The sequence below is a fragment of the Chanos chanos genome, chromosome 3 (assembly GCF_902362185.1).
Source record: "Chanos chanos chromosome 3, fChaCha1.1, whole genome shotgun sequence".
In the NCBI taxonomy this organism is placed as follows: domain Eukaryota; kingdom Metazoa; phylum Chordata; class Actinopteri; order Gonorynchiformes; family Chanidae; genus Chanos; species Chanos chanos.
In genome coordinates this window covers 20,836,201-20,861,515 of record NC_044497.1, presented here as the reverse complement: position 1 = coordinate 20,861,515, position 25,315 = coordinate 20,836,201, and the positions used below count along the sequence as shown (strand labels likewise).

At 40.2% G+C, this 25,315-nt stretch overlaps 1 protein-coding gene across 1 annotated transcript in view; it reads left to right on the top strand.

The window, feature by feature from the left end:
• Positions 1–576: 576 nt before the first annotated feature.
• Positions 577–25,315, top strand: part of dnah5l (dynein, axonemal, heavy chain 5 like) — a 54,683-nt gene continuing 29,944 nt past the window's right edge. Inside the window, 44 exon segments of the mRNA XM_030767645.1 lie at positions 577–868; positions 1,495–1,589; positions 1,884–2,072; positions 3,794–3,859; positions 3,964–4,050; positions 4,614–4,685; positions 4,768–4,869; positions 5,043–5,229; positions 5,770–5,935; positions 6,444–6,537; positions 6,736–6,834; positions 7,221–7,402; positions 7,975–8,094; positions 8,313–8,514; positions 8,902–8,997; positions 9,421–9,594; positions 9,762–9,851; positions 10,138–10,293; positions 10,889–11,028; positions 11,754–11,905; positions 12,266–12,473; positions 12,846–12,933; positions 13,118–13,241; positions 13,657–13,826; positions 14,906–14,998; positions 15,182–15,385; positions 15,520–15,600; positions 15,821–16,225; positions 16,380–16,498; positions 17,128–17,264; positions 17,855–18,017; positions 18,193–18,304; positions 18,578–18,706; positions 18,885–19,086; positions 19,377–19,408; positions 19,410–19,532; positions 19,816–19,989; positions 19,991–20,083; positions 20,633–20,761; positions 21,125–21,340; positions 21,687–21,833; positions 23,847–24,019; positions 24,319–24,497; positions 25,029–25,216. Of these exon segments, the coding sequence (XP_030623505.1) occupies positions 577–868; positions 1,495–1,589; positions 1,884–2,072; positions 3,794–3,859; positions 3,964–4,050; positions 4,614–4,685; positions 4,768–4,869; positions 5,043–5,229; positions 5,770–5,935; positions 6,444–6,537; positions 6,736–6,834; positions 7,221–7,402; positions 7,975–8,094; positions 8,313–8,514; positions 8,902–8,997; positions 9,421–9,594; positions 9,762–9,851; positions 10,138–10,293; positions 10,889–11,028; positions 11,754–11,905; positions 12,266–12,473; positions 12,846–12,933; positions 13,118–13,241; positions 13,657–13,826; positions 14,906–14,998; positions 15,182–15,385; positions 15,520–15,600; positions 15,821–16,225; positions 16,380–16,498; positions 17,128–17,264; positions 17,855–18,017; positions 18,193–18,304; positions 18,578–18,706; positions 18,885–19,086; positions 19,377–19,408; positions 19,410–19,532; positions 19,816–19,989; positions 19,991–20,083; positions 20,633–20,761; positions 21,125–21,340; positions 21,687–21,833; positions 23,847–24,019; positions 24,319–24,497; positions 25,029–25,216 (6,450 nt within the window).

Genomic DNA, 25,315 nt, shown 5'->3' with positions numbered 1-25,315 from the left:
TTCACAGAGTTAAAAGGTTTCTATGGCAACATTCAAACTTTCCCTTTAGACATCAGTCTGTGAAAAGACTGTTGCTTTTTGCTCTTGAGCAGAGGCTGGAGAACTTGGGAAGCACTGCAGGTATGTTTGTTTCTATTTTAAATGCAATGTCAGAGTTTATATTGGTGTCTGAGGGTGCATAATTTTACTTATTTATGGAAAGCTATGACAACTGTAGGAATTCGGCTATGTAAACAACAATTTTATTCAGGAGGGTTTTGAAACATGTCTTTGTGTCTACTGACAATATATTACTTATCTAGCCATGCTTGTCAATATTTTATAAGCAATTGTGCTTGGGAGTTTGAAATCATCCTAGGATACACGTGCATTATTATAATGTGAGTCTGACAGACCAGCCTTACATGTTTAATCATTTCTGAAGAATATTTTCATTAATTACATTAATTACATGACTACATTACATTAAACATATACGATCACCTTGCAGTTAACCACTAACTTTGTGCTGGTTGGAAGCTCTTTGGGATTTGTCAGAGGTTTCAGTGGAGGCTGTGAGACAGCTACGGAGTAAAGATGTCAGACAGTGAGGGTAAGCACCAAGGGGAAGAACATGTAGGTAAGGTCCCTGTGAAGAGCAGTAATGTGGGGGAAGAGAGATCAGATCTTTCCCCAGAGGCAGACATAGATCGTGGAGGTATGGATTCAGAGTTAACTCACAAGAGGAGTCCCATTTCTCAACCAGAGGAATCAGACCGAAACCCAGCTGCCATGGAGGAAACACTGAGCAACGGCCATGGAAAACCTGATCTGTCCCCAGACCTGGAACTACACGAGACCGAACCTCTTGTTGCCAGCATGCAGAGTGGTATGTGGCATATACTTTGTTTGTTTTTGAACATAAACCATGTTGTACGTTTTTTTTTTTCTATTCGTTGCTGTTTAGATTTGAAGCTGTGTGTTATCAGTGTATGTCATAGCTTTAAAATTTTTGTCAATGTAGATTCATTAACTGCTAATATAAACATCAGTTACATATAATTTGTGAATGTAAATTAGAAGGTAATGTAATTTTACACTGTTACTCTGTGTAGTGCAGAAATGTTTACCTTCATCAGGTCAAAAAGCGCTTACAAAAATTCCCTGTGTGTCTTACGGGCAGCGTTTGTATGTAAACCAAATTAAGCATGAATTAGTCTTCTCTGTGCCACTCATCTTAACGACTGAAAAAGTCTTTAAAACATTCAAGTCATGCCCTTCCTATTTTGCATCAGTGCATCAGTACATTTAGCAGAAAATCACAGGAAAGTAAAGTCATTTTGTAACCGCTTTGGAATAAGTGCACGTTTTCCACACAATGCACAAGTAGAAAGTATCTCTGTAATTGTATAAAAATGTAAGCTGACCTCAAAATACAGGTCTGACTGCAAAGCCATACAGTGTTATCTCAGTCACAGTATATGGACTATCTTATGATGTCTTTTTGACTGACAGATGTGACTGGGCACAGACGAATAGGAGGTCAAAAGGTCAAAGGCACTAATCACACTGTGTCTTCTGCCATACCTTCTCCCACAGTAAACACCTCTGTAAGTTCACACTGCTGACGTACTGACCAAATAAACCATGTCTTTGACAGGTCTGTGTGCTAGGGTGTATTCAGCCTTCTGCAGAAATCTCCCCTTGTATGTCTGATTTTTGGCTCCATGACAACACAGCTGAAGTCATCAGAAACAATGTATCTCACTCTGAAGTCTATGACCAATTTTGTGTTGTTTATTTTGTAGTGTTTACTTTATAATTCTCTGTCCTACCTGTGTTTCTTTTTAAACTTGCTAGAGATGTAATAGTTGTTGTTCATCATTTTCCTCTGTTTGCTGCAGGTTTCTGGTAAACGTTCTGTGGTGCTCTCTAATGAAGCCAGGAAAGAGATGATCAAACACACTAAAGCACTGAAGGATGAACGCCGGGCTTCACTTGACGGCCGGCATAAATACGTGATCAGTAAACTTGTTGATGCTGTTAATCTGGGATCAGCTGAGGTGGAAGAAGCCCTCATCACAGATGATAAAGTGAGCATGAACACATCACAATCACATATTAAAGATTTGTGGGAGATATTGTGAGAATATTGTGAAATTGGTGAAGTGTCAGTGCATGTATCTCAGGAAAAGAATGCTTCCACAGTCACCATAATGACTGTAACACAGTACACAGAAATAGTCATGGGAACAATGACTCCAAACTCAAACCTCTTACTAAGCAGACACACGCAGTCAGAGCGGCCACAACCCTAAACAAATCCACTGCCCAGTTACTGTGGAGCTTTTCGTCAACAGCACAGTCATACACACATCGACACAGTAGTCTCAGATGAAATACTCTAGGGCTGAACGATTTGGGGAAAATATCCAATTTTCTGACATATATTGCGATTTTGATTTGATTTGCGATATAATTTTTTAAAGTCAAGCTCCAGTTCAATATTCACTGTGTAATAGATTTAAAACATGTGATAGAGCATTACCACATTAAATACCATCAAAATATTAACTGCTCTATATTCTAATGCAAAGATGATAAAGATATGGAATTGTTCAAACCTGTATTTATTACATTTTTTACATGTTGCTATGCAACACTTACAACTTACAAGTTCTGTTTGCTAGAGGGACTATTTTCTCAGCGGAAGCCGAAACGGCAATAAAATCATTAGAATTAAACATTGTGTGAAGTTTATTTCATAATTTTTGCAAGTAACCGTATAATAAGCGGGATCTTGTCGGGATCTATTTTTCGATAATGACCGGCGGACTATACATTATCCATTACATGTTCGATTGTTCAATGTTCTATGATAAATGGCTACCTGCAGACTCGTCAACTTGTTGCAGATAGGTTCTTTATTTCCGTTACGATAAGTGAATGGACTACTTGCGGAATGATATAAAGAGGTGAATCAGAGCTACAAAACCCGTTGCCAATGGAAGAGGTCATTCTTTTTTTTCAGATGTCATTATCAAGAAATGTCGGACCTCCGAAGGTTAGGATTGCCCATTGAATTTTATGGAATTTTCTGCAGTATTCTGAGGAACCGTAGGTCAGACGTATATCCTAACGTATACATAACGTATATCCTAAATTGCAGTCTTTGCGATCTACTAATTGCATTGCTTCAAATCGGGATTTCGATTTGAAAGCGATTAATCGTTCAGCCCTAAAATACTCGCTGCTCTTGCAGTATAGAAGCAGGCTGTACTCTCCTATATATACTTAAACATACATATACATATATAGTTTCTCAGCTTAATTGTATGAATGTAAGCAAAGTAAGTAAACAAGGCTAATAACAGTGGGTTAACAGGTTCTTTTGAGCCATTTAAAATGGAAATGTTATTGGGCAATAAACAACACATTAAAGGAACACAACTCATGAACGCACGATTCATGTGAAAGGAATAGACCCTTTGACCCTGACTCTCCTGCTTGATTTAGGATGTGGTGTTTCTAAAGGACCTGTCGTTCTTGCATTGGTATGGGTCGTGTCTTATAGGTTGGGGACGTTTTTCCTGGCCTCTAAAATTGTGTGGCTCACGTCCTTAAATATCTGTTGAAGCTACCATAGTGCCGGGTACATGGAATATGTAGTTAATGAACATTAATAAGCTTTGGTCCCTAGAGTTATTTTCTGAACTGTGAAACTGAATTACTAACTGTCGTTATCCACTGTCATTATAAACTGTCGTTATAAACTGTCATTATCAAGTGTCATTATAAACTGTCATTATCACAGTTCCACATGATCGAGGAATTCTTCTCAGCACATGGGTCCAAGAAACTGCTTTTCTTCTACCAGGCAGTGCAGTCGGTAATGTGCCCTTCCTAAAATCAAGACCTACTTTCATGAAACAGACAGTTTTGTAAAACAGAAATGTTGTCTTTTTTCCTCGTGTTCTCTTTCAGACTCACTGGAGCCCTCATTCCTGGACTGATGTAGTCAATTCAGTCTGTGGGCCAAAAAAGCTTTTCATCACCACGGGTACTGCAGAGGTACCTCTCTATTTTACAGTAACGTAAAACAAAAGAACAGCTCTGAAGATACAGCTCTCAGTTGTGTGTCATGTGCTGGTTTATTTTTGAGTTCCTGAATAGTTCTTGTGACACTGACACGCATTCCGCACCTTACTCTTACTTGAAAGACATTAAAAATAAAAGCTGAGGTTTATCAAACACCTGCAATTCTAAAGTCATACTGGACTCCTATTGAAACTCCTCTGAGAAGGATATAGCTGTATTTGAAATGTTAAGCTTAGCTGTAATTATGCTAGCTTAGCCACAATTACAGTATAATTCAGAGCCAACACCCTTGGTGTGGTTGAGTGACGGTGCTTGAGTACCTAATAATGTGTTCAGATGAGGTAATCTTCCCATTTACTCTGTAACAACAACAGTAAAAAAAGAACAACAAAAAAACATCTTGGCAACTATACAATAGGTGCAATAGTGTTATATTCAGCATTAGTCATGTTTTTTTGTGCTTCATGCAGGAGAATATCATTTCTTTGTTGCTAAGTAACAGTATTGTGTCTTTGTTCTCTGACCTTGTGTCACAGGGACTCCTGGGAAGGTGTTTGTTTTTTCTACGAAGTACAGAGAAGGCCATAACGACAGCAAACATCTCCCAGGTCAGTGGAGCCTCATGGTGCCATGGAGAAGATAACAGACCCAGTCAAACCATTGTTCTGTGGTCTGCTCACTGTGTTGCAGGAGGTGAATTTCGGAATGCTTGACTGCTCCGACGGGAACATCTTGTCCAGTTTGGAGAACCTTTTCTCCAGAGTCATGTTACCAGCTCTCAGGTCACAAGAGGTAGACAGACATTACAGACATTTTATCCCTATCTAACTGTGACAAAAAATTCTGAACCATCCTCATAACTTAATGTGAAGTTATATCAGGCTTATTCAGGGATGTGTGTGTGCATGTGTGCGTGTGCGTGCGTGTGTGTGTGTGCGTGCGCGCGCGCGTGTGTGTGTGTGTAGGACTGGGGAGCGGTGAGAGAGGGCCAGAGGAGTGTCCAGGTCCAGGATTTCCTCAGCTCTGTGGACCATTTCATCAATAGTCTGTCCTCTGCAAGGTTAAACATGGATAATAAGTTTCAGCTACACAGCACTGGTTCTGGTTCCAGCCTGAGTCACCTGCAGGGCCCTGCAGACTACACTGCCGCTGGTACAGCGCCATTAACCCTCCAGTCGCTCATCTGTCTCCCATCTTTCTGTAATACATTCATTCTAAGAGAATCTCTGAGAAAGTGAAATAATTTTGGAGGACGAATCCATGGTCACAAGGGGACATCCACCTCACTAGTATGTTGGAAAATGAGAGCAGTGAGAGAGACACTTTTTAGAGACAGTTTTTTAACTTGGTTGTAAAATTGAGGTCCTGATATTTCTTATGTAGAGTGGAATGTGAATACCTGTGACCAAGCTACAGTCTCAGGCTCTCTACGTCTTTGGCTTCAGAAAGCTCTTTCTGTAGGGTCCCATTCATGTTTCCCTCCTCTGAATCATGGCTGATGTATGCTGAGCATGCATGCACATACTGAGATGTGTAAATGCACTTAGTCATTGATTTCTTTATCAACCCTCTCTCACCAATTTAAATATCACTTTCAGAAAGATTCAGTAAGTCACTCACATGTTTATATTTAGATTACTCAGTCAATGTACCATCTTGATATCCAGCTCTGGCTGTCTCTCTGTAACCCAGCCAGTAACTCAGAGCTGGTGGAGAGCCTGGAGGCTGTCCTCCTGCAATGGGCCAATCAAATCGAGCAGGTTCTGACTGAGAGCGAACAGATGAGGAAGGAGGCAGATGACATTGGCCCATCGGCAGAACTGGAGCACTGGAAGAGACGCATGGCGACTTTCAACAGGTACAACCAAACATCAGCTTTCCACAAACTGTGTGTACTAAACAGAATCTCCTACATGGTTATCCATATCACAGTGTTCTACATCTTCACCCCTCCAAGAGTTCAGGGGGCTATTTCAGAAAGCAGGTTTAGCGAAAACTCAGAGTAAGTTAACTCAGAGAAAGTAGTAAACCTCCTAATAGAAGAGCCCTATGGCTTTGTTTTCCTAGGAGAATGAAGCCACAGGGCTCCTCTATTAGGAGGTTTACTACTTTCTCTGAGTTAACTAACTCTGAGTTTTCACTAAATCTGCTTCCTGAAATACCCCCCTGGTCTCCAATGGCAAACCAAATCCCAAACAGGCGCACTTACACCAACAGTGTTCTGTATGCACTCCCAAACCTTGAACTCTCAAACCTTGAACTCTCAATGGTTCAACCAAAAACAGGTTTCTGCTGGTGCCTCTTGCAGGTCATATCTGTCAACCAGTAAATGCGCCATTGATTTAATTAATTTTTTATGCTTTCAGTCTCCTTGATGAAGTCAAAAAACCTCATGTAAAGAAAATCATAGGAGTGCTGCAAGTGGCCAAGTCCAAAACCCTGAGGAAATGGAAAGAGTTGGTCAGTTTATCTTCTCATTCTTCATGTTTCTTTGGGTCAAGCACTAATGAATTATATATTGCACTGATGTGCATCAGCCTTACTTGATTAAAAACATACTAAATTTAACGTACTGAGTTTCTTTATCCCTCTTATTGTGTTGCTGTTAATGTGAAGTTTGCAAGAATTAATCCACACAAACCTTTTTTCCCACTGAAGGATGGAAACATCACAGTTGTGGCTAATGAAGCGAAAGATAATGTGAAGTATCTGTACACTCTAGAGAGATATTTCAGGCCTCTGGGAAAGTGCACTCCGGTAAGGCTCTGACCAATCAGTGTGCACTGTTCGTCATAGCATATACTATTAACACCATCAGATACGTTGTGTGTTCTGTCTGTGTCAGGACAAATCATTCACCCTGTTTCAGTGTTATGACACATGGATCCTGTAATATATATGAACTGAGCTTTTACTTACCTCGGAAAACTCCTCCACTCTCCCATGAACAGTTACACATCACTGTGGCCACTAGATGATTAGAACACTAACACAGGGATTAAAGAGCTGGAATAAGGTAGAATAAGAGGTTCCTATAGGATGGTCTGTGGTGCTTTCTTGCACTGTGTTGTATTTGATGAACACAGTGTAGTGTGACCTCAGTGACCTTATAACCTGACATCATGTTTGGTGCCTTCTGCCAGACCAGTATGTTGGAGCACATTCCTGGTCTGCTCAACAGCATCCGAATGATCCAGAGCATTTCCCAATACTACAACACCTCGGAGCACATGACGTCGCTCTTCGTGAAGGTCACTAACCAAATGGTCAGCACCTGTAAGACCTACCTCTGTCAGGGTGTGACCAAAGTGTGGGACCTGGAGAGGTAGTTAATCTTTACAGGATATATACACCTAAACCCAGTGATGTTCAGGGCTGATACATATACCTGCCATGAAAAACATTTTGTTTTCACTCTCTTATGTAAAAATATGCACCACTGGCACCTGCAACATCTACCAATCTACATCCATATCTTAAACACCTGAAAGGAATCATGCATGTAGTAGAAAGGGACAGAAGTGGCTTTGAAACTCCTTAATGTTAAATCCAATCTGTTGAAGCAGTGTCTAAAACCTTTGGTACTTTTACACATGAGGTAAGCTGAATTAACCCTTAAAGAACGGCTGAAAAATACATGCTCCAGAAATGGGCTATATGCATACAAAGGGTCTGGTGAAATGTTGAAGTTGTTATCGTTTTTCAGAAGAGTTTTGGTTCACTTTTGAGAAGTGCTGAGAGCTTAGAATCCCCATAATGAGTAAGAGCTCAAAATTGTATTTTACTTACAAGAAGCACCAAGTGCTGTATAGAGAGGCGATGAGTTTACGTACACAACAGTTAAGACTTTATGACGGATGTGAGAGGAGTTGATAGTTAACATATGTGGTCTCTTAGACCAGAGCTGTTGAAGAGGATCAGAGAATGTGCCCAACTGAACCAGGAATACCAGCATTGCTTCCAGAGAGTGCGTGAGAAACTCCAGGAGGATCCTAACAACCGGCAGTTTGAGTTCAGGTAAAAAGAATCAGGGCGGAACAGGGTGTATTATTTGATTAGCTTCCTTCTTCATTCAGATGACAGGTGAGCAGAAGCAGCCAAACACCCATGTAATGAATCACAGAGCTGGGTGTTTATGAATATGTTAGGCCTGGTAATCTTCAGCCAACATATCTGTGAGATCAGGTAAGACCCTGGTCTTCTCGCCATATCTTTTTTTTATTTTGTTGGGACAGTGAGAATTATATCTTTGGGAAGTTTGATACATTCTGCAAACGTTTGGAGAAGATTGCAGACATGGTGTCAACTCTGGACAGTCTCTCAGCTCTTCAGCACATGAAGGTCGAGGGCATAGAGAGGATTTACGCCCGCTACCAGACCATTGTCACTGGCATTAAGTCCAAAACCTACAGTGCACTGGACCATCGAAAAGTAGAGGTACGACAATTTATGGGCCAATTTTAACTGTATCATTAACTTTGCATTAGAAAAAGGTGTTGCATCCACATCCAGGAAAACATGTTTCACAGTTCCAGGATAAAGCTAATAGGAGATCCAAACAAATCTAGAGCCCAGATAGGTTCTGGATGTGTTTTAGTCTATTCCAAGAATTGGTTTACAGCTGACAGTTGTATCTCTGAATAGTTCTCTGTCTACTACGACTTCCATTTTATCTTAATCCCATACATTAAGGTTAATGTCTGCCTAGAGCTCACTTGTTAAGGCATATGTTTGTCATACCAATTGCTTATTCCTCTCCAAAAGTTTAAACAGTTAAAACACTCTAAGAGATTCTAGGATTTTGGTGACTTTTTTTGCTCTCAGTTTGACAATGACTATGCAGAATTCAGAGGCCAAATCCAGGGGCTGTTTCAATCTCTTCAAACACTGCTGGACACCTGGCTCCACCAATCAGCATCTGTGAGTCTGCATGTATTCGAATTATGTGATGTATTTTGTATTTTATTTTTATTTTGATTTATCTTTTTTGGAGCATTTTGACACATTTATCAAAGCAACGATAAAACAAACCTCTTTGAAAACAATTTCATAACCAGACATGAATCTCAGATCTTTTTATATTGTATGTAGTTTGATGGATTCACTGAAACCACTTTAAATGTTAATTTGATTTGCATGAGCCAAACCAGTAGAATGAAGAATGGTTGGTATGTTGGTATGTAACACATCGAACAATTCCTTTCTAGATTACTTAGGTTAGAAAATTAATGCGTTCATGCCAAAGGATTAAGTAAATCAGGCTCTATGTGGGAATGAAAAATAATACAATAACACTGATTAGATTTATTTTTACCTAAGCACTCTGTTTTTGGCTGTTTACAGACAGAGCGAATGCTTGAACTGTTGTCCAAGTTTGAAAACGGTGTGGGTCAGCACCTGGACCTGAGGGACAGGTATGTGGTGGTCCTGCAACGCTATGGCCAAGAGCTGGAGTTTATGAGGAAGCTCTACCAAAAACACAAGGAAAACCCACCAATCCCACGCAACATGCCCTCTGTAAGTCAGCTCTGCAAATCAGACACACACAGCGCACAGGCACAACGGTCTACATATGGACAACTGGAAACTAACACATAATACAGGCTGAAATAAAAAATTCAGCCCAGGATCACTTAGAAAGGACCAGCGCTGTCTACCCTGACACTGGATCAATCTTCCTACAGGTTGCTGGAAAAATTATGTGGTCCCGTCAACTTTTCCGAAAAATAGAACGACCAATGGCAATCCTGAAAGAGAAATTAGGCATCTTACAGGTACTGTATTTCACTATTTCACATTTTTTGAAACATTATTTGAATGATCGATATTTTCATAAATAAAATACCATACACTGTCATTTCAAACAACAAAAACATAGCACTACTGTTTTTCACCACACCCAATAACCCTACCAAGAGAAGTGCCCTCATAAAAGAAAAAGCAATAAAAAACCTGCAAAAAATGACAACAAAAACCCCACTACTGCATTTGCTAACAGCTGTTCATTCTAACTACTGTTTTATTGTAATCTGATTTTTTAAACTGTGGTGTAAGTGTGAGGGTGCAGAGGTGAAGAGAATCATTCGTGCGTACAACAGGATAGCGACTGTTCTGCTGGAGTATGAGCTGTTAAACCACAGAGGCTGGATCAGAGCTGTGGAGCTGGGACTTCATGGCCTCAATGCCTCCTTACTCATCAGACATCCTCAATCCAAGGTTTATCTCCTTACTCAGCCATCTGCCTTTATACAGACGTCTTTCATGTATCCATTAGACCACAACCGACATGTGTGTACACATTAGACACATTTCATGGTGTATCCAGTGGTAATTTCACTATGCCAAAGCGAAATGTCATTATGAATAGTGCTTCCGTCTGCCAATTATTTCTTGGGCCATTGTGTCCCATTTATGAAGGACTTTCATGAAACCTTTTTTTAGTCAGCCAACTACAGGCTCTCCAGGTAAACATCAGCATGTGATTAAAAAGTTAAAACAACAAGCATCAGGACCTTGGTCCCCAGGACTACATTTTGACATATCTGTTCAACACTTTGAAATCCAGTACATATATCAACATGCAGCTTTCATGTACTAATTTAGTACAAAACAAAACAAAACAAAAAAACAACAACTGTACATTAATTCTTAAATATTGGTAGTGACAGATGTACTGTCTTTTCCTTTTTGTGAATTAATTATTTGGAAATTCATTGTTTTATACAGGCACTGAAGAATAAAAGTGAGGGTTAAAGTACTTTAGCTAATTCTATCCATTTAGTTAGGAGTAATTTATTTTTCTCTGTCACAGGAGACATACGTGAATCTTGACCCCACAGTCCTAGAGGTGTTGCATGAGGCCAGGTATATGGACAGGTTAGGAGCCGAGGTGCCAAAGGTCATTCTGAAAATGTGTGCTAATGAGGCCCAGCTGAAGAGACATCAAAATAAGTGAGTGCTTCTCAGCATTTTGAACAGTTAATGGACATGTCAGATACTGTTACACCCTGGTTCTCTCTCTCGCCCTCTGCTGGTCATTTTTATGTTTAGTTTGTGTATTCTCTTCCTGGCTTCCATTGTTTCACCTTGTTAGTCAATCATTAGTTGCACCTGGTTCAGTTAACATAGTCTTGTTCTCCATTGATATGAATACTCCCAGTTTTGTTCAGAATTCAGTTGTTGTGTGGAATTGTCTTTACTTGTAGTCTGTTTGTAATCTCCAAGTCTGTAGGTCTGAGAAACCTCTGTTAAGCCTGCTTTGCATGCATCCAGCATCTCCTTTCCAGACAGATACACTGAAATACAAAAGATTGTCTATCATGCTTACCAATTACCTTGTAATAACCTGAATTATTTATATGTACAAACAACATATCTTGTCCCTTACTCAGAAATCACATATGGTGTAGCATTTCACTTTTCCCACCAAGTTTCCGCCAAGAATGTTATGTTTTCATTGTTTATTCTCTGTGATGTTGCTATAAAAACCATCAGCTAACACAATACACATTACACTAGTTTTGTTTGATGGACTTATGTTTCTATAGAACTTCATGGACTGTAGAATTTTAACCACAACATCATATCTTATATTTGATCAAAATGTTTCTGGTATTGACAAATCCGTCCAGGGAAACTGGACGAAACACAGTGTTGACGGTGGTGTCTTTGGTCAGACTGCAGGAGTTGCTGCAGGATTTCCAGACATGCCAAGACCGTATTCCCGTGGCCCTCCGGCCTCTGATGGTGCCTTTCATCCATCATGTGGAGATGGCTCTGTCCCCTGGAATCACGTCTCTCTCCTGGACCTCACTCAACATAGACACTTGTGAGAATAGACTTGTATGAGAATGAATTTGATATTTCCTTGTTATAATTGTCACAGGGACCAAATGAACTCAGTGTGTGAAAAATAATCAAAGCAAGCATAATTGCAGAATTAGTCACAAAACTTTAGTGCTGTGTCTTGGGTCAAAGTGACATGAATCATTAAAGTAGTCATTTAGTGGCACTGTTCTCAAGACTTTGAAATTGGTGTATATTTCTGTGATATTGCTGCTGTTCTGTTTGGAAGGAAGTTTTGTTTCTTTTAAAGGATGCAAACCATTCAAAGAGCAACTGAACTGTTCCCAGCTGACAATCATTTCCATGGTTCAAAGTTGCAGTGACGTTTTTCCTGTTTCCTCAGTCATAGATGACGTGTACGTGGTCCTGCGAGAACTGGAGCAGGTGGCGAAGGTTGCCATGGATATTTTAGAGTGTCGTGTGGAGAGGCTGCTTCAGGTCATGTCCAGCACTACTTTGTTAGAGCTGCCAGAGGAAGAGCCTGTTTTACCCCACACATTTCTGACTCAGACAGAGGCCACGGTCAGATCGGCCAGCCACACACTGACCTTGTGAGTCAGTGGAAAAGTATTATAATATCACAGGAAAGACTTTTTTTTGTACTATTTGTACTGTACTCTTAAAAGAAGCAAAACAATAACAACATACTCACTACAATATACTGCCAACACACTAACTAACTAATGTTTCTTTTCATGTGTCAATGCAATAAAGTCTTTTGGGTTTCCATTTCTGTAATGACTGATGCTACTTTGTATGAAACGTCAACTGTGCTGCATACAGTCAATGGTACAGTCATGCTGCGGTCTATTTGGACTGGGCTTTGGTCACTGGTGACTGTTAGTGTTTTGCTCTTCCGATGATGCTTTTAGAGAGGTCTTTTCACATTTACATCGTTAATGATTTTTTTTGTCTTCCCAAAGCCAAAGTCAGCAGGTGGAAATTTCCATGTTCGAGCTGATCAATGAACTCAAGAGAAGGATGAAACCTGCAGAAAGGGTGAATCTGGAGGTTAGATGACTTCCAGGTTATGAGTATTGAAGTCCATAGTTTAAATACACAGGCCACAGTCATTGCTCCAGTGTTTGTGTCAGAGCCAATGACATGTTATTTTCCAAGTTAATTTTCAATCACAGTTAATCAAAGCAACTTTAGTGTGAAATCGTCTTGTTAAAGCCAACTTTCTTACACTCAGGGCTCGCTCCAGTGTCTGCATCCTGATGCCAAGCAGAAGACGCGATGCCAGACATGCCTGCCATGTGGCCTCTACACCCTGATGGGCCAGCTGTGTCAGAGGAACACAGAGGCTCTGGTCAAAGGTCAGGGTTCAAACACAGATCTACATCAATCCATGTTAACCCCAAGAGTGACACAAAAATGAAAACCGGGTCTATGCACAATAATAGGAATGTAGCTGTTTAATTGTAAGGTCCTTGAGTTTCAGGGGGGAATCTGTTTTATTCTTTTGCCCTTTCCGAGCCATTCTTAGCTACAAGCCTAATTATTAAGAATATGCTATTCACATTAGTGAAAACCTGATGTTATGTCATGAATAGAGTTTAAGCTGGGTGTTTTGAGTTTGAGTTTTTTAGCCATATCTGTCCCTAAATTTACACCGCTATATTTTTTCAGTCCATCTTACATATAACTTTGGCCGTCTGAGCTATATTATAACTGTTGTTAAAGAAATTTTGCCTGCCTTGGTGCTGATGAAGATTTGTTGTATTTTTGAAGCCACTAAACTGTCTTTGGACACTCTGAGGCGGCGACTACATGTCTCCAGCCCGATGTATCACTCCACATCCCAGCCAAATCGCTCCTCAGCACAGACCCCCATCTTCAAAGCCTCAGTCCAGCTGGCCATCCCAAACATTACTCTCAGACCCAGCCTGGAGGAAATTCAGGTACTGCAAAGCAAAATAAACTCTAATTCAAAGTATAAAATTAGCTTGCAGTAAGAGATTTGACAGAACTAGAAACATCAAATGTATTTCTCACACATGGAGATCTGTGTTGAGCAGTCATTTAGGAAGGGCTGAAGAGAGGAAATTAGTTCTATTAGCTTACAGAATATTTCTTTTGTCAGCTATGTTAGCAAAAAATAAATTCAAAAGATCATCGCAAAGACTCGCTTAAGACTAATATTTTAAGTTTAGGAGTAAATAAGTGAGATTAGTTTATCAATTAGTCAGCTGGCTTCCATCCCAATACAGCAAATTTTTTTAGTTTATTGCAAACATAGAAATAAAGGCAGTGTTTGGTAATATCGACAGCTGAAACTTTATTAATTGTCTTGCTGCCTAACAGTGTCTTTGAATGTTATGTAGTGAACCATAATGTTAGATAAATATTGAATAATTAGCATTACTCATCAGAAGCATCAACAACTGGGTGATGCATCTTACAGGAGAACCACACAGACCATACCCTCTAAAGAAAAGATTGATTAGCCCACTTCTGTCACTCCGTTCTCACTCTCAGATACTTTTCGTCACACATTTTGTTTTGTCACCAGTAGATGTCGCTGTTACTCAAGGCCTTTTACAGAGCACACAGCCCCCTAATATATAAATAGAGAGATAGAAAGAGATAGGAGCAAAAAAACAAAAAACGAAGGGGTAAATTAACGCTCAGTCTTATTGTGATCTCTGCTTATGAGGTAGTAGGAATCTGACTGATGCACTTATTGTAAGTCGCTTTGGCTAAAAGCATCTGCGAAATACCAAATTGTAAATTGTAAATTGTAGATAGATAAATATATTAAATTACCTATGAGAAACAAACAAACTTTTAAACAAAAGTGATTCTACACGCTCACAGTCAGTAGCCAGGCTGCAAGTTGTTCATCCCTCTTCAGTTTTTGAATGTGCACTGGTTCTCAGTCAAAGGTGTGTCACCTTCAGGTTTTTGATGCAGGTTCACAGTGGATGGAAGAATCTCAGATGACATGCTGTTTTTCCCTCTGTTTGTTTGTGTCTTCCAGAGTATTCTTAACAAAGTTGTGAACACGATACTCTCAATGGCTAAGGATATTCCACTGTGGGAATTTGCCCATCTCCATCACAAACAGTTGTTGGTAATTTGTTCATTTGTTCTTTCTTAGTTCTGCTATGCACTCTCCTGTCAGCTATGTGCTCCAAACGTCATCAAAACCTGTGCAGAATGAATCAAACTGAAATATCCTAGTGATGCCATACTCTGCCCTGAGGAGAGTTTTGGATCACTGGAATATTTTAATCTGATCTCTTTCTCTGAGTAGCTGGAGCAGCAGGCAGCACGAGACCTAGGGGACGACGGCCCAGTGACAAAGCAGATCACACTGAGACCACTGGACCGACAGCTGGCTGAGCACAAAGACGTGACCAAGGCGGTGGTCCAGCTCAGCTCCATTGTGTCCTCTCTGAGGGCTGATGCCGGGGATATCCTGGGAGGACTTAGCCACTTCTCCACGCTTTGGAACCAAGTAATTAAAGCAGCACAAGGAAATGGGTTGGATTTTCAGTCTGACTAACTTAAGCTTCTGTTCCACATTGGAGGATAGATGTGTGTTAAGAGATTTTCACTGATTGCTGTAAGTGCCTCTGTTGTTTTGAACAGGATCCCGAAGAGCAGGTGAAAGCCTTTTTAGCGACCAGCCCATCCCTCCCAGAGTTCAGCGCTCAGCTTGCATCTTACTCTGTGAGTTGTCTCTCTGGATCATGTGGTGGCCAACTGACTTCATGTCATCACCAGAAATACGTCATTCTTCTGTTATGAAATAAGCATAGAACACATTGTCTGACCAATGTTAAACTCTTCCACACAAGTCAAAGCCACTACTGTGGAGTCTCAATTTTTTGTTCTATCTAGCGTATTTTTATATGTGCTCCACTCTGATAATCACCTGTTTCCCGAGAAGACTCTGGAGGCTCAGATTGAGGATCTCCCGGCCACGTGCACAGTGGGCTCCATCCTGTATGACACCCAGCCCCTCAGGCTCTCCCTCAAACAGGAGTGTCGGGCGTGGAAGTGGGCGTTTGGGGTGGCTCTGAACCGCCGAGCATCCACTGACATGGCTGAGATCAGCTCGTTTGTGGACAGTGTCAGTAAACAGCTCCAGAGACCCATCGAGGACCTGGATGACGTGCGAGCAGCGATGGCCACGCTGAAGGACGTGCGTGAGGCTGAGATCCGTATTGACACCATAATCGGACCCGTGGAGGAGTCGTTCGTCCTGCTGAATAGGCATGAACTTCACTTTAGTGATGGCAATGCTGAGAGAATAGACAGTCTAATGTACGCGTGGAAAAACCTCAACCAACTGGTGAGTGGGAAATTTGGGACGAGTGTTTGTGATTTACTGGAATCTGTCTGTAGCTGTCATTTGACTGCTGACAGCAGGTTTGTCTTTGACTGGCTCTGCTTACTTGTTGTGGCATTATCTTTAATATAATCCCATTTCTCTCTTCAATTCCAAGGTTATGCAAACACAAAACACACTAGTAGAGCTCCAGCCACGTATGAAGGCTGAACTGCTGGCTGGAGTGGAGGCGTTTCAGAGCACAGTTCAAAACTTCTATGTGGATTATGACAGCAGGTATAGAGAGTTCCACTCAGATTCATCTAAGAGTATGATAGACTTCACTCTTTCCTGAGAGCTGTGCTAAGAGTTTTTCAACAGAAAAATGGAAAGTAGATGTGAAGAATTCTGGTAAATCAGAAACCAATAGTTGAGGGAGGGAGTGATACTTTAGATACTAGAAGTTTTTTTTCTCTCCTTACCAATCCTTATAGAGTCAAGTCTACCTGTCACAATCTATTTTTGATGACTTAGGAAGTATGTTTACCTGTGTTAACACTCCCAAATAGCACTTTGGTATTTTTTTCCAACTTCAGCACTTTAGAAAACAAGGTCTTTGACATTTGTATGATATGTGTGTTTATGGTTATGCCATTTGACACAGACATATGTCTTCTAACTAACTCCAAACCACAGGTAGATTAGCCTTGAGCTGTATCCAAACAAAAGTGAAGTAGAATCTTTTTGACACAACACCTCTCTATTAATGAGATTCTCATTTTGAGTTGTAACCAATACATAAATTATCACAATTACATAGTAACATTAGAGTCTGTTTGGAGGGCTGTTATTTCAGGTTGGCTTGGCTGTGATGTCAGACTTGGAGAAGAGATTAACTGCTGTTTGTCCTGCGTTTGCTATGTTAGTGGTCCTGGGGTGGAGGGGTTGGCTCCCAGTGAGGCCAGTGACAGACTCCAGGCCTTCCAGGCCCAGTTTGATGAGCTGTGGAGAAAATACATCACCTTCTCCAGCGGCGAGGAGCTCTTTGGACTAACAGTGAAAGGTGATGACACTTTCTCACTAAGTTAAAAGAAACAAAAAACAAAAAGAATATAAAGGAATATAAAGTATAACATTTTAAAACATAAGGCCACTTTTTTATCCTCTAGATTCTTTATTTAAAGATGTATTCTGGTGAGAAATATGCAGTGTACATATGAGGAATCAACATAAAAGAATATTCAGACAGTCACTTTCAAAACATCCATACATTATTACGCAGCTGAAACGACACTCTCTTTTAATGGTTAGATAAATAATGCAGATATGAGGTAAGTTAAATAATATGAATGACTCTTTTATGTTATTGTAACTAATTCTATTTTATAAACTCATCAACGCCAATTAAATTAAAACATCTTCACATTTGTGTTCACATCATGTATCTAAACTAATTTGATACAGCATAGGAAGCTAAATAAAATAAACATAAAAAAAGAAAACCTCTGCTTGTTTCATGGCACAGTGAAAATAGCATCACTTTGTTGGTTTGTTTTAGCAAATCAGAGAGAGATGCCTGTCAGTGGCCAGCAGACTGTTTGGAGATGTTAAGAAATCCATGAAGAATGTTTGAAAGGTATTTCTTTTTTTCAGAGTATCCTGACCTTCATCGAATAAAAAGGGAGCTGACACTCCTGTCAAAGTTATACAGCCTGTACAACTCTGTCATTGACAGCGTGAACGGGTATTACGACATTCTCTGGGCCGACCTCAATATAGAGAAAATTAATAGTGAACTCCAAGATTTTCAGAACAGGTGTGTTTACACTGTATGTGTTACATGCATTTTGAAGTTCATAGTAATGAACTTGTGTTTTGTAGTAATGTAGTTTACAAGTATCAGAAATCTGTTCTCAGTATGTCCAAAATCAGATGGTGTTTAAAACACTGTTTTTTCTTTGGCTTTCCATGAATCCAATTTTAATTTAAAGGATCCGGAAACTTCCTAAAGCACTGAAGGAATGGCAAGCTTTTAATGATCTGAAGAAGAAGATTGATGATTTCAATGAGACCTGTCCCTTACTCTACATGATGGCAAACAAGGTCAGGCACTCAAGCGCCATCTAATGGCCATTTGTAGAATTGCACAAAACAAATTAAGTGTAAGAATCAAATGACTGTTGAATTTAGTCAGTGCAACTATCAGCCTCATCACACCCTTATTTCAGTGTGACATTCCTGCTTAAATTTGGCTCTTAACAAGAATGACAAGACTCTTAAGTTCTTAGTCTAGATTGACGTTGTTGCTTTTATTTCTTCCTTCACACACAAACACACACACACACACAAACACACACACACACACACTCCTTTCAGGCGATGGTGTCCAGACACTGGCAGCGTTTGAGCAACCTTACTGGGCACAAGTTTGAGGTGGAATCTGGAACCTTCAGTCTCAGAGACATCATGGAGGCCCCTCTGCTGAAATACAAGGAAGACATTGAAGTACTATTGCACACACACACACACACACACATACTCCCTATCTCTCTCTCAGGCACACACACACAGAAATACATATCTTACCAACAAGATATTCACAGAATCTAATATTGTAGTGAGATAAACAAGACCAGACATTGTGTTGTTTTGATTGAGCATGTGAAAACCCCCTCACACATAGGACGTGTGCATCAGTGCTGTGAAGGAGAGAGATATTGAGGCGAAGCTGAAAGACGTGGTGGCAGAGTGGAGTGGACACCAGTTCACGTTTGCCCCATTCAGAAACCGTGGCGAGCTGCTTCTCAAGGGTTCAGACACGGTGGAGAAGGTGGCTCTGATGGAAGACAGCCTAATGGTGCTCGCCTCACTCATGAGCAACAGGTGCCTTTCTATCCACAGCGCCCCCTCATGGACACATTCAACACTCCAGTCCTCTCAGCTATGAGCAGTCAGACAATACTGATATCTTACAAGTACATCTTTGTAATAACATGCTTGTACTGATTATCGTCCATGTTTCATTTATGTTTGTGTGCTGCATGCAAATTTATCTATTTTGTTGAGAAATTTAAGGTAAGGTATTGCTTTGTCCTTACATGTTACAGGAGGTTTAGCTATAACTCTGAGAGTCTGAGTAGCTGTGGCTGATGTTGTATTGAATCACATATCTCAGGTACAAATGCACCTTTCAAACCAACCATTCAGCATGTGGGTGCAGAAACTTTCCAACACCTCAGAGGTGATTGAGAAGTGGCTGATGGTGCAGAACCTGTGGTTGTACCTGGAAGCCGTCTTTGTAGGGGGAGACATCGCTAAGCAGCTTCCCCAGGTCAGATATGTTTTAGTCTGTATCCATGCGTTCCTTGGAAAAGCACTTGTCTCGCACATGCATCCTAGCAGCGAAAGTGATTCATGAGTACTATGAATGACTCCTTTATTAACTCTACTTATCTGATGGATGGGCCTCAAATTCAGCTGTTATGTTTATAAATGATAGCATCATGTACCAAAACCTTGGTATTCTCTAATGTATCTGAGGATTCCTGTTAGTCAAACACTAACGGTGATGAAAAGAAGGCTTTTTACATGAGTGTCTCTCCATTGACTAACAGGAGGCCAAGCGTTTCCAGAACATTGACAAATCTTGGCAGAAGATCATGCAGCGAGCTCACGAGATCCCGGGTGTGGTACAGTGCTGTGTGGGGGATGAGACCCTGAGCCAGCTCCTGCCTCACCTGCTGGAGCAGCTGGAGGTGTGTCAGAAGTCTCTGAGTGGGTATCTGGAGAAAAAAACGACTGGTCTTCCCTCGCTTCTTCTTTGTCTCTGATCCTGTCCTTCTGGAGATCCTGGGTCAAGCGTCTGACTCTCACACCATTCAGGTACAGTGATCCAGCACATCCTCTGAAAACACCTCTCTAAAATGCACATCCCCTGGAAACACCTCTCCAAAATGCACATCCTCCAAAAACACCTCTCCAAAATGCACATCCTCCAAAACACTTGTTCAAAATGGACAAGTAACAGACAAACCAGATACTCGGGACTATCCATTCTCATCCAACACACCATTTCAGGTGCTCTCACCTGATACATCAAAGAGCTATATTCACCCAGCACACTGTATTGTCAAACATCAGGAACATGTCAGAGGCTAAGGCTGTAAACAGGGCCTTTTTGACCAGGTTGTTGAATATTGGTGCTTACTTGTTAAGCCTTTGCCATACAAATCTACTTTACTGAGGAACAACAATACATGAGTTTGAAATCACATTGTAATTCATGAAACAGCAAAAAAATGCTTTCTGTACAGATGCTGAATGTGTGAGAAAATTACCATAATGACATGAATATAAAACAGCTTAATTCTGGGTGAAAATTAAATTCACAGTTTGGTTCCTAATTACAGTTTATGTCTTCCTCAATTCCAGGTTCATTTGTTGAATCTCTTTGACAATGTAAACAGGGTAGTGTTTCATGATAAGAACTATGACCAGATCCTGAGTTTTCAGTCTCAAGAAGGAGAGACTGTAGACCTGCTTCAGCATGTCACTGCTCAGGTAACCCAAACAATGAGAAATATAGGATTATGTCACATTATGCGTATATAATGTATAATCACTAGAAATCCCAAATGCATTATGGAGAGAACAACAGAAAGATAAACAATTATGAAACAGATAAAGTGATGATAGGAATCCATTGTGATATTGAAAAATAAATGTGTAGACATGGAAAGAGTAAAAGCATTTTATTTCCACTTAAATGAGAAAATGCATCACATCAAGGTTAACATGTTTTGGCCATTATATCAATGTGCAGTGCACTTGAATGGTAAATGAGAATGTTTTTTAGTGGATTGGCTTTTATAAACATTTGGCAGACAGTTGTGATGGTGCAATCCTGATGGTGTTTTTGCTCAGGGAAACGTGGAGGCATGGCTGGGGTTGTTACTGGACGGGGTGAGGAGCACCATCCACGGGATCATCAGACAAGCACACATGGCCATCAGTGACCCAGGGCTCAAACTGGTGGAGTTCCAGTCCGTGTTCCCGGCTCAGGTGGGACTGCTGGGAATCCAGCTCATCTGGACCAGGGATGCTGAGGAAGCCATTGGACTCAGCAAGACAGACAAGAAGGTTCTGTCAGATTATCTTTCTGTCACTGTCTTTCTGAAAACCAGGCAGTGATTTGGTCTGTGGTCTGTCCTATTGTCTATTCTATGTGCTGGCCAGAGATGGATGGGCTCCCTCTGTTGAGTGTTGGTTCCTCCCAAGGTTTCTTCCTTCTATTCACTTCATTAGGGAGTTTTTCCTTGCCACTGTTGCCTTGGTCTTGCTCACTGGGGGCTTAGGCACTGATTGCTGTAAAGCTGCTTTGAGACAATTTTTATAAAAAGCACTCTACAGATAACTTGAACTTAAACTACTGCAGTTGTAGAGGCAGGTGTTTGGTGGTTCTGAACGTCTCCTGTGTTTTTGGCAGGTCATGCAGACGACAAATCAGAAGTTTCTGGATCTGTTAAACGAGCTGATTGATATGACGACTCATGACTTAACCAAAAAGGAGAGGACGAAGTATGAGACACTGATCACCATTCACGTCCACCAGAAAGACATATTTGATGATTTGGTAAGAAACCTTCCTGATGGTTTGTCAAGACGCAGCAGAAACCTGTGGTGTGATGTTTATATGACATTTTCCAGACAGTACTTCAGACAGTATTCTTGAAGATTAGATGATCTCAGAGCTAACTTAAAACAATTTTATACAGCATGAAAATAGTTTTAGTGACTCTGAAATGGTAGTTTTGGAGATATTTTAATGCCCTTTGTGTTGATTCATCGTGATTCACTTATTCCTGCGATTCTTTGTTCTGTTGACTGATTACTATGGGTAATGGCCTCCATATTGTAACATCAGTCTGTGGAAGCAATGCATGGCTTATGAGTTGCCTGGGCAGGAATAGTAAACATTGTCTCAGTCGTCATGATTGTCTAACAGAGGGAAAAATTTGACACAATAGCAACACTAACAGCAATAACAATACAGGGTTTGTATGGTCATGAAAAACCTGGAAAAGTCATGGAATTTAAAAATAGCAATTTCCAGGCCTGGAGAAGTTTTGAGAAATAAATAAACTCAGAAAGTTTTGGAAAAGTCATGGAAATTTGCTTCGCAGATACCTGTTTAATAGAGTATATGTGGTTTAGTAGGGCTGTATCGAATGGCACTTTTTGCCTTTCGAATTTTAGCCAAGCTTGTTGAAACGAAGCCTCAAATGATTCTGATGTGACGTCATCGTTTTGGCCTGTTGTTTCGGAATACTCCACTCTCTACTCAGTAATATGAAAAAAAGAGATGATGAATATGAGGAACTACAAGTCACACTTTTTTTAAAAAGTTTAACACACTTTAATAGACATTATTTACATTATCTGATCCAGAGTTTGCTGTCTTTGCAGTGTCGACGCTTGGCATTCTTTCCATTACTGAGGATGCCTAAACATTCAGAAATAATGCAGTGATTATCTGCACAGTAGGCTAAAATAAACTTAAGCGATATTATGTGTGTATAATAACTAACGATATTGTAGTCCTTAATATACTAAGATAGACATTTTATGAATTCAGAAATAAACTGACATTTTTCAGATGTTTTCCCAGATTTCTTGTTGAGTGATGGTACTCGGGTTTTATCTTGCATATCTGGCACTCCACTTTTTTTTTTATCATCATCATTAAGCTTAAAATGCTTCCAAACCAGGGAATTTTTTGACTTTGTTTTGTCCAGGACTGAGATTCACGAACAAACGTTATTCCTTGTTTATGCGCGAATTTATGACGCCTTGATAGAGAGCAACACAAGGCTTTCGTTACTGAAAATTCAAAAAGTGCAAATATGTTTACTGGCAAAATTGTTTAAATGATAATAAAAGTAGGCCACTTTGACATCTAAATTTATTGAATTACAGCAGCAATAACCTTAAAACTGCAACCGAGCACCCATCCTAATCATAGAAGGCTTAATTTCACACTCAAATGCCAGTTCAGTGAACGAAGCTTCAAATTTTTCAGTCCAACCCTATGGTACAGTTGAGATGGACTGAGAAAAATCTATATTGGTGAAACAATACTTTAATATTTGGGCAGATCAGTCACGTCACTTTACTTTATGTTGTTCTCTGCGTGGGGTAACGTCAGACTTAAACGTGAGTTTCAGCTGTGCTTTAACGAAATGTAAATTCGTGCAATGCCAGGAAAAAGGCGATTTAATCATGTCTGGCTTCAAACCGCACAGCTTCTCATCAGTCTTATATAAATTATACTGTGGATTTTTATTCTTATTTTTCATGTATACACAGACTTTTCAGAGAATGTATGGTCATGAAATTTTGCCTCAAAGTCATGGAAAAGTCATGGAAATTTATTGGTAAAAATGTGTATGAACCCTGATAATAACAACAATAACAATAATAATAATAATGATAATCATCATCATCATAATAATCATAATAATATTGTTATTATCATTATAATTATTGTTGTTGTTGTTATTATTATCAGAAAATTCTAACTGAAATCCACTTAAATATATGAGTAATCTCAGTATGTGATTTGCTTCTCTTGAACCACTTTTTCCAGGTGCGAATGAACATCAGGTCCACCACAGATTTTGAATGGCAGAAGCAGTCCCGCTTCTACTTCATTGAGGATACAGACAGATGCATCATCCAAATCACGGACGTGGAATTCGACTACTGTAATGAGTATCTAGGCTGCACAGACAGGCTGGTTATCACACCTCTCACTGACAGGTGAACTTTCAAAGTGAACTTTCAAATCAATATCTGTCATAAGTAAAAGAGAATACGCAAGCATCTTAAGTGTCAATTATTTGTCATTGTTTCTAATTTAATCATCTTTTTGGAGTTGTATATGATTTGTTAATTTGTGTAATCATTATCACATAGTAATTCAGAAGTTTTCAGTTTGTTTCATGTCATATCAAGATGACATTTGCTGCACAACTGTTGTATTATTATATTGTGTGTAAATGGGTGAATGTTCATGCCGTGAATGGTGCTTAAGAAGCCCACTGGTTGGTCGGTTGCAGGTGTTACATCACCCTGGCCCAGGCACTGGGCATGAGCATGGGCGGGGCTCCGGCTGGCCCAGCAGGCACAGGGAAGACTGAGACCACCAAGGACATGGGCCGCTGCCTGGGCAAGTACGTAGTCGTGTTCAACTGCTCAGATCAAATGGACTACCGGGGACTGGGACGCATTTACAAAGGTGAAATACACAAATCAGTGGGAGAGTTTCATTGGGACTAATAGACTTAAAACACTGTTAAACCGTAATGTTAAACCGTAATGTCAGTTTGTGTTTAGGTAAATGCTCAGGGGGAGAATTTAAATGGACAATTTTAATGAGAGGCTTTTATGTGAAAGTATCAATCCATGTCAGTCAGCGAAAATATTCAGCCACGTTTTGTGAGGGTTTTGTGCTTTTCTAAAGTCACTGATGTTCTGTGATGAGTCGAGGTCGTATTCAACTGGTTGCCTCTCACTTGAATCAAGTGAAAAACCAATTCAGAAAATCCAACAAATGTGCAAAACAAACAAAAGGTTTAACATATGAGTTCATTGCAAAACCTAGAATACATGTTCGCAGTATGTGGTGTTGATCAGTCATGTTATACACATAGTCATTGCAGTAGAGTGTGAGCTCTAACCTTCATGTTTAGTTGAAAATGAAGACAGTGTACAGTACAGGCATGATATTAAACGTAATGAAATGAAAATGGAATATTTTTTTTATCAGGGCTGGCTCAGTCTGGTGCATGGGGCTGCTTTGATGAATTCAACCGTATTGAGCTTCCTGTGCTCTCTGTGGCTGCCCAACAAATCTACATCGTCCTACAGTGTAAGAAAAACAAGAAGCCTCAGTTTGTTTTCACGGACGGAGACGTCGTGGACATGGACAGGGAGTTTGGCATCTTCCTAACCATGGTGAGCACAACACGCATTATTCTATTTATAAATCACTTGTTCAGTTTGTCCCTAAATCCTTTTATAGAACATCAAAATGACAGTATATCTGTGTTAAAC